This window comes from Oncorhynchus kisutch, linkage group LG23 (assembly GCF_002021735.2).
Source record: "Oncorhynchus kisutch isolate 150728-3 linkage group LG23, Okis_V2, whole genome shotgun sequence".
Taxonomy (NCBI): Eukaryota; Metazoa; Chordata; class Actinopteri; order Salmoniformes; family Salmonidae; genus Oncorhynchus; species Oncorhynchus kisutch.
The window spans coordinates 29,410,866-29,420,821 of NC_034196.2; the positions used below are offsets into that span (position 1 = coordinate 29,410,866).

The window sequence follows — 9,956 nt, forward strand, 5'->3', positions numbered from 1 at the left end:
AGCCAGCTGGTTCTGAAGCTCAGTTCACCAACCCAAACCAACCCCATAGAGCCTCAGGACAGCACTCAGCCAGCTGGTTCTGAAGCTCAGTTCACCAACCCAAACCAACCCCATAGAGCCTCAGGACAGCACTCAGAACATCTGGCCCAACCAAATCATCACAAAACAAAAATAAAAATATATCACCTATTGGAAAGACAAAGTAAACTTCAATGCTATTTGGCTCTAAACAGACAGTACATGGTGGCAGACTATCTGACCACTGTGACTGATAGAAAACTGAGGAAAACATTGACTGGGTACAGACTCAGTGAGCACAGTCTGGCTATAGAGACCGGTCGTCACAGACAAACCTGGCTGTCCAGAGAGGACAGGCTGTGCTCACTCTGCTCCAGGGGAGAGGTAGAGACAGAGCTGCATTTCCTATTACACTGTGACAAATACTCAGACCTAAGAGAATATTTCTTTCCCAAAATTATAATTCAATACAAAGAATTTGAAACTATAAAAGATGAAGAAAAAATCAAATATTTGTTGTGTGAAAAGCCAAAATGTGCAGTTTTGGCAGCCAAATATGTGTCCTCCTGCCACAACCTGAGGGACAGCCAGTGAAAAGTGCAAAGTAATGTCGATAATATTTCCCATCTCGTTTTGTTTTATCTTTCATACCATGTCATGTGTCTTCTCAGTCATGTTGACACTGGTCTACTACCATGGCTTTAATGTATTGTTGTTCTGATTAATATTGTTGTTGTTGTTGTAGTTGTTGTTAATGGTAATCCCATGTCCACTACGACTATTATTATTGCTGTTGGTCCCACCATTTATTTATATATAAATATATTTTATTTGTATTTTTCGATATGCATACTTTGACAATGTAAGTAATAATGAACTTGTCATGTCAATAAAGTGAATTGAATTGACTTGAGAAAGAGAGAGAGAGAGAGAGAGAGAGAGAGAGAGAGAGAGAGAGAGAGAGAGAGAGAGAGAGAGAGAGAGAGAGAGAGAGAGAGAGAGAGAGAGAGAGAGAGAGAGAGAGAGAGAGAGAGAGAGAGAGAGAGAGAGAGAGAGAGAGAGGGAAGAGGGAAGAAGAGAGGGATTGAGTGACAGAGAGAAAGATAGAGGTAGATGTTGATGTGCTGTATCTATTACTCCTTACAGACATGAAAACATGACAAGTCAAACCCTTCATCCCACACATGAAACACATTTTATTTAACCTTTTAGCAGGGAGTCCTATTGAGACCAAGGGCTCTTTTTCAAGGGAGCCCTGCACTCATCCTACACAACAGGACACAGGAATAGAAACAGCAGCCCAACAGGACACATGGTATGAAACAGCAACTCAACAGGACATATGGTATAGAACCACAGCCCAACAGGACACATGGTATAGAACCACAGCCCAACGGGACACATGGTATAGAAACAGCAGCCCAACAGAACACATGGTATAGAAACAGCAGCCCATCAGTGGAGGAGGATGTGAGTCATATAGCTAGTTAAGTGATCCGCACTCATCCTCATAGAAACAGCAACTCAACGGGACACATGGTATAGAAACAGCAGCCAAACAGGACACATGGTATAGAACCACAGCCCAACAGGACACATGGTATAGAAACAGCAGCCCAACAGGACACATGGTATAGAAACAGCAACTCAACGGGACACATGGTATAGAAACAGCAACCCAATGGGACACATGGTATAGAACCAGCAACCCAACAGGACACATGGTATAGAACCACAGCCCAACAGGACACATGGTATAGAAACAGCAACCCAACGGGACACATGGTACAGAACCACAGCCCAACAGGACACATGGTATAGAACCACAGCCCAACAGGACACATGGTATAGAACCACAGCCCAACAGGACACATGGTATAGAACCACAGCCCAACAGGGCACATGGTATAGAACCACAGCCCAACGGGACACATGGTATAGAAACAGCAGCCCAACAGGACACATGGTACAGAACCACAGCCCAACAGGACAGATGGTATAGAACCACAGCCCAACAGGACACATGGTATAGAACCACAGCCCAACGGGACACATGGTATAGAAACAGCAGCCCAACAGAACACATGGTATAGAAACAGCAGCCCATCAGTGGAGGAGGATGTGAGTCATATAGCTAGTTAAGTGATCCGCACTCATCCTCCCTTCTCTCCTTCACCACCAAGTCTACAGCTTTATTGTCTGGCAATTACCTTGACAGACACAATTTATGTTCCCATAATCTCTCTCTCTCTCTCGTTAATACTCTCTCTCTCCCTAAACCTCTATTTTCTACCTACGACTGCTCGCTCTCTCTCCCTCCCTCTCTCCCTCTCTACCTCTCTCTGTGAATGTGGTGTAATTAAGAAGGACTGCTAGAATGCTAGACTCGTTCACTCCAGCCTCCATAAATCTGACTGGGGTTGCAGGTTCACTGCCAGCCTGATGAGAAGGGGAAGAAGGGGCACATTAGCGTGGCCTGATAAAGTGGGCTCGTCAATTGGATTTGCTCAACTCCTGCGTCTTCCCTCCTCTGTCCTCTCTCGCCTACTTTTGAAAAAGGTCAAAGGTAATCGAGGAGAGGCGGTGAGGATAGGGAACGTGGACGAAAATGCGCCTGTATAAAATGAGACCCTTCTTCAGGCAAATGACGTTTACAGAAGTGGATCCCCAAATAAAAGTGTAAAGTGACAGGAACAACTTAGTTGTGCCAGACATGTATAGATAAAATCACAAGTATCATATGGTTTTCTGAAACGTGTGCAATGGTTTTCTCCTCAAAAATATAAAGCTGATTCAAAGAGGGTGTGGCAGGTATCAAAACACTTGTGCTTCCTTGCCAAAAGGAGGCTATAGAGGAGGGGAGGACCGTCTTCCGTTTTCCTACTAATGAACTGAGACACTCCTTGACCACTCAACCACTTATCGCTTTCTGGGTCACAGAGGAGAGAGGATGGTGGACGGACTTTTGCCCAAACGAGAAAACCCCCTTAACCATGCTTACCTATACCCTTTCCTTTTTGTTCTCCTTAACCCTTACCCTGTCCTTACCCATACCCCTAGCTTTATCTGTTCTTGTTCTCCTTAACCCTTACCCTGTCTTTACCCATACCCCTAGCTTTATCTGTTCTTGTTCTCCTTAACCCTTACCCTGTCCTTACCCATACCCCTAGCTTATCTGTTCTTGTTCTTCTTAACCCTTACCCTGTCCTTACCCATACCCCTAGCTTTATCTGTTCTTGTTCTCCTTAACCCTTACCCTGTCTTTACCCATACCCCTAGCTTTATCTGTTCTTGTTCTTCTTAACCCTTACCCTGTCCTTACCCATACCCCTAGCTTTATCTGTTCTTGTTCTCCTTAACCCTTACCCTGTCTTTACCCATACCCCTAGCTTTATCTGTTCTTGTTCTTCTTAACCCTTACCCTGTCCTTACCCATACCCCTAGCTTTATCTGTTCTTGTTCTTCTTAACCCTTACCCTGTCCTTACCCATACCCCTATAGCTTTATCTGTTCTTGTTCTCCTTAACCCTTACCCTGTCCTTATCCATACCCCTAGCCTTATCTGTTCTTGTTCTCCTTAACCCTTCCTCTGTCCTTACCCATACCCCTAGCTTTATCTGTTCTTGTTCTCCTTAACCCTTACCCTGTCCTTACCCATACCCCTAGCTTTATCTGTTCTTGTTCTCCTTAACCCTTACCCTGTCCTTACCCATACCCCTAGCCTTATCTGTTCTTGTTCTTCCTAACCCTTACCCTGTCCTTATCCATATCCCTAGCCTTATCTGTTCTTGTTCTCCTTAACCCTTACCCTGTCCATACCCATACCCCTAGCCTTATCTGTTCTTGTTCTTCCTAACCCTTACCCTGTCCTTATCCATATCCCTAGCTTTATCTGTTCTTGTTCTCCTTAACCCTTACCCTGTCTTTACCCATACCCCTAGCCTTATCTGTTCTTGTTCTTCTTAACCCTTACCCTGTCCTTACCCATACCCCTAGCCTTATCTGTTCTTGTTCTTCTTAACCCTTACCCTGTCCTTATCCATACCCCTAGCCTTATCTGTTCTTGTTCTTCTTAACCCTTACCCTGTCCTTACCCATACCCCTAGCCTTATCTGTTCTTGTTCTTCTTAACCCTTACCCCACCCTCATTCCCTTTCTTTTATCCCAAACCCTGTCCTTACCCTGAAAGGTCATTGTCGATGACCATCTTCTGTAGGCCGGTGGAGATGCTGCAGCCTGCCCCGGCATTGGGCGGTGACCCCATACGGTCAGAGGAGGACGGAGGGGTCATGCTCATGGTCATGCTGGACGGGTTGTTCAGCGCTGTGTTCACCTCCCGGAGGATCCTGGGTAGGGGGCCTAGCTTGGAGGCGGAGCTCTGAGGGTTAAAGAGGGGTTCAAGGTCAGAGATGGGGTCAGCGGTCATGGTAGCTCTGTGTAGAAGTTGAGGCCTTTGGACACAGGTCCAGGATCAGCTTTAATCCTTTCCAAACCTAATAACTCATTAGGGCGGGGCAGTATGGGAGATGCAAGACTGGCCTTGTTTGGGGCAAACTTCCTCCTACTTAGGTTCACTGTTAAGCTGTGTATTCATGGCATCCTTCACAGTTTTCTACTCTACTGTTTGAACCCATTTAAGCATTCATGTGGCAATTTTGTAACTTTTACATGCACTGACTTAAACCTTGGATATCAGTAGAGACCTCCCTGTGCCTGTATCAGACAGTGAACCTGGCTGGGGTATTCTTTTTCCCATTACAGAGAGCTAATCTCCCTCTGATTATGTCCTTCAGTCTGAATAATGAAACAGGCCGGCCTCAGAGGCTTGAAGGACTTTATTTTGGTTGGAGACGGACGGGAGTGCTGTCCTCAGTGAGGATGGGATGCAGCACATAGAGTCTATGGGCTTTGCCCCCAATATACCTAGTAATTAACACGCTGGGATGGCTCTCCATGCGGAACCATGGCTAATGCACTAGGTGTCCCTACAAATCCATTTGGATGCCTCCCACATAAACATAGTGTTGTATATCTATGTCCTCCCAGGCCCTCAGAGCATTCCAATAGAGCACTCAGTCTCACAGCAGTCGTTGTATTATGTAAGCAATAGCGTGCTGTACACATGGTTGAATCTAGTTAGGTTAAAATGCTACTGCTCGCAGTACATTACTAAATGCAGAAGGGCTGTGCTGATAATATTATTATGTATTTAGTCCTGACTTCATGACCTGACCAGGGGAAAACTCCAGGCTAGTTATAGAGGTTACAACTAGGGACCTGGAGTTGTTCCTAATCAGTTAACATAGTCAGGATAAACTTGGAGTCTTGGAAAAAGCTCCTGTCCCTATACAGTATGATGTATATTTCATGTGACTACTACTATGTCCATTGTATTAGTTGTCATTGCCTGGTCAGCCCTACCTGGTCCATGGTAGAGACGACCTCTGACAGCAGGTTGTGCAGGGTGGACAGCTCCCGTCCCAGGTCTATGTAACCTTCGAACCCTGCAGTGTTAGAGATGGTCTCTGGGTTAGAGATCTCCAGCAGGAATCGCTGCATGTTGGTCCACTCATGTTCCAGGAACTGGTTCATAAAGGACATGTACTCCTCCTTACTGCCAAACCTGGGAGAGATGGAGGGAGGGAGGGAGGGAGAGATAGAGAGGGATGGATGGAGGGGGAAAGGGGGAGGGAGGGGTGGGAGGGGAGGGAGGGGAGGGGAGGGAGGGAGGGATGGATGGAGGGGGAAAGGGGGAGGGAGGGAGGGATGGGTGGGAGGGAGGGAGGGGAGGGGAGGGAGGGAGGGGTGGGAGGGGAGGAGAGGGGAGGGGAGGGAGGGATAGAGAGGGATGGATGGAGGGGGAAAGGGGAGGGAGGGAGGGAGGGAGACAGAGAGAGAGAGAGAGAGAGAGAGAGAGAGAGAGAGAGAGAGAGAGAGAGAGAGAGAGCGCAAGAGAGATAGGGAGCGAGAGATAGGTTGAGTATATAGAACACATACTCTCTCTCAAACACACACACGCACTCAACACCAATACACACACTCCATAAACCCACACACACACTCACTTGGCGAAGTTGGCCAGGTTCTGCGTGACCTTGGCGATGAGTGTGAGTGTGCGTGCGGTGCGGTCATCAGGGTATTCCTGCATCAGGTTGAAAAGCGACGGGGACATAACGGCCGGACACAGGAAACGCAGGAACAGAGACGCGCTGATCAGGCGCTCGCTGATGTCCGGTCGCCCCCGGCTACTGCACTCCTGTCGCCACGATGCAAACACCTCCTTGAGTTCCCGTGGAAACACACTGCAGGGGGAGGGAAAAGAGGTGTTAACGGCAATATGGAGGTAGGTACACTTTCCACACACAATATGGAGGTAGGTACACTTTCCACACACAATATGGAGGTAGGTACACTTTCCACACACAATATGGAGGTAGGTACACTTTCCACACACAATATGGAGGTAGGTACACTTTCCACACACAATATGGAGGTAGGTACACTTTCCACACACAATATGGAGGTAGGTACACTTTCCACACACAATATGGAGGTAGGTACACTTTCCACACACAATATGGAGGTAGGTACACTTTCCACACACAATATGGAGGTAGGTACACTTTCCACACACAATATGGAGGTAGGTACACTTTCCACACACAATATGGAGGTAGGTACACTTTCCACACACAATATGGAGGTAGGTACACTTTCCACACACAATATGGAGGTAGGTACACTTTCCACACACAATATGGAGGTAGGTACACTTTCCACACACAATATGGAGGTAGGTACACTTTCCACACACAATATGGAGGTAGGTACACTTTCCACACACCTATTTATTTATTTTCACTCTCATATTACAGAGCTACAGAGAGCTACACTTTATGCTGTTTGAACAGGTGAATTTAGGTCCTGCATAGAACAGCTAACAGTAAGCGCTGAAAGCATTGGCGGAATGTCCACCAATGGCCATATCACTATGGTAGGAATTTCTAAACACATGGTAACAACACATTTCATTGGTAATGCATTGTGGGTGGTGTCCCAGAAGTTACCAGTAGGAGTTGATGATCTTGCAGAAGGCCAGCTCACAGCACATCTTCAGGTTGCTCTGGTGCTCCTGCAGGTCATTGGACGAACACTTGGACGGGTCCACCTCACAGTTCTCATCTGACTCATACAACGCCTTGATAAACTCACCTACAACACAGGGAGAGAAAGACAAGTCAGACAGTAACATTCAGTCAACTCAGCTACAACACAGGGAGAGAGAGACAAGTCAGACACTAACATTCAGTCAACTCAGGTATAAGACATTGAGAGAGAGACACAGTCAGACAGTAATATTCAGTCAACTTCAACTCAGCTACAACACAGGGAGAGAGAGACACAGGCAGATAGTAACATTCAGTCAACTCAGCTACAACACAGGGAGAGAGAGACAAAGTCAGACAGTAACATTCAGTCAACTCAGGTACAACACAGGGAGAGAGAGACACAGGCAGACAGTAACATTCAGTCAATTCAGCTACAACACAGGGAGAGAGAGACACAGTCAGACAGTAACATTCAGTCAACTCAGGTACAACACAGGGAGAGAGAGACACATTCAGACAGTAACATTCAGCCAACTCAGGTACAACACAGGGAGAGAGAGACACAGTCAGACAGTAACATTCAGTCAACTCAGGTACAACACAGGGAGAGAGAGACACAGTCAGACAGTAACATTCAGTCAACTCAGCTACAACACAGGGAGAGAGAGACACAGTCAGACAGTAACATTCAGTCAACTCAGGTACAACACAGGGAGAGAGAGACACAGGCAGACAGTAACATTCAGTCAACTCAGCTACAACACAGGGAGAGAGAGACACAGTCAGACAGTAACATTCAGTCAACTCAGGTACAACACAGGGAGAGAGAGACACAGTCAGACAGTAACATTCAGTCAACTCACTGAACACACATGTTTTGTTATTCTGTCCTAAGTGGGACCTAAATGTATTTCCATTAAAAATCCTATATCCCCTTAACTATTACCCTAACCCTAAACCTAACCCTAAACCTAACCCTAAACCTAACCCTAAACCTAACCCTAACCCTAAACCTAACCCTAAACCTAACCCTAAACCTAACCCTAAACCTAACCCTAAACCTAACCCTAACCCTAAACCTAACCCTAAAGGTGGCTCTTTAAATGGGGTAGACGGGCTTGTGGTAATCAATCAAATGTATTTATAAAGCCCTTTTTACATCAGCCGATGTCACAAAGTGATGTACAGAAACCCAGCCTAAAGCCCCAAACAGCAAGGAATGCAGATGTAGAAGCACGGAGGCTAGGAACAACTCCATAGAAAGGTGGCTAGGAATAACTCCCTAGAAAGGTGGCTAGGAACAACTCCCTAGAAAGGTGGCTAGGAACAACTCCCTAGTTTGGCTGAAGAGGAAGAGGTAGAATGGTATCAAATACATTTTTTTTTTTTTTTTTTTTCACCTTTATTTAACCAGGTAGGCTAGTTGAGAACAAGTTCTCATTTGCAACTGCGACCTGGCCAAGATAAAGCATAGCAGTGTGAACAGACAACACAGAGTTACACATGGAGTAAACAATTAACAAGTCATAACACAGTAGAAAAAAAGGGGAGTCTATATCCATTGTGTGCAAAAGGCATGAGGAGGTAGGCGAATAATTACAATTTTGCAGATTAACACTGGAGTGATAAATGATCAGATGGTCATGTACAGGTAGAGATATTGGTGTGCAAAAGAGCAGAAAAGTAAATAAATAAAAACAGTATGGGGATGAGGTAGGTGAAAATGGGTGGCTATTTACCAATAGACTATGTACAGCTGCAGCGATCGGTTAACTGCTCAGATAGCAGATGTTTGAAGTTGGTGAGGGAGGTAAAAGTCTCCAACTTCAGCGATTTTGCAATTCGTTCCAGTCACAGGCAGCAGAGTACTGGAACCGAAAGGCGGCCAAATGAAGGTGTTGGCTTTAGGGATGATCAGTGAGATACACCTGCTGGAGCGCAGGTGGTTTCCATGTGTTTGATTCAATTCCATTAACTCCGTTCCAGCCTTTATTATGAGCTTTCCTCCCCTCAGCAGCCTCCACTGACACACAACAGACACACAGACACACCACACACACACACCACCACACACACACACACACACACACACACACACACACACACACACACACACACACACACACACACACACACACACACACACCACACACACACACACACACACACACACTTTCCTGTTGTCCCTCAAGGACCTCTGAGATGGAAGGACAATGATGTCCGGCCTTTTAATTAAAGTGAGACTGAAACACTGAATGAATGACTGTGTCTCCATTCAAGACATCACACCGTAACAGCTTTCCATAAGCAAGACATGAACTTCAAACTGTCACCAACTATCCAATGACAATAATAAGTCAAACAACAACAGGGACCAGGGCCATCCCAGGTAATACACCATGACTGATGACTGATGCTCATGTTCTCCATCGAGGGTCAATGTACCAGACGAGATAACGACAACATAAACAACGTTAGAACAACACTCCATCAACATTCCACAAACCCTTCCCCTCTTCCTGTCAACTTTGTCCTTCCCATGTGAAGAGAGGTGAGAGATGAGAGAGAGGAAAGAGAGATGAGAGAGGGAAAGAGATGAGAGATAGCGAGAGGCGATTAGAGGATGTCTGACTTGCGGCTCTACCTGTCCATGTTAAGACTATAGAAACAAATATCTTATTCTTAGTTTGACAGTGATAAGATGTAATCATTACCCCTGCACTGTTTGTTATTGAGATGATCAGAAAGGAAAAGTGCTCTCTCTCTCCCTTCTCCCCCCTCTCCCTCTCCTTCTCCCCCCTCTCCCTCTCTTTCTCCCCCCTCTCCCTC

At 46.0% G+C, this 9,956-nt stretch overlaps 1 protein-coding gene across 1 annotated transcript in view; it reads right to left on the bottom strand.

Moving 5' to 3' along the window:
* Window positions 1-9,956, bottom strand: part of LOC109868814 (disabled homolog 2-interacting protein) — a 65,239-nt gene that overhangs the window by 28,338 nt on the left and 26,945 nt on the right. The window contains exons 4-8 of the mRNA XM_031802653.1: window positions 7,447-7,450; window positions 7,086-7,230; window positions 6,084-6,320; window positions 5,440-5,641; window positions 4,200-4,396 (exon numbers count right to left, since the gene is read on the bottom strand). Of these exons, the coding sequence (XP_031658513.1) occupies window positions 4,200-4,396; window positions 5,440-5,641; window positions 6,084-6,320; window positions 7,086-7,230; window positions 7,447-7,450 (785 nt within the window). The remainder of the gene's footprint in view (window positions 1-4,199; window positions 4,397-5,439; window positions 5,642-6,083; window positions 6,321-7,085; window positions 7,231-7,446; window positions 7,451-9,956) is intronic.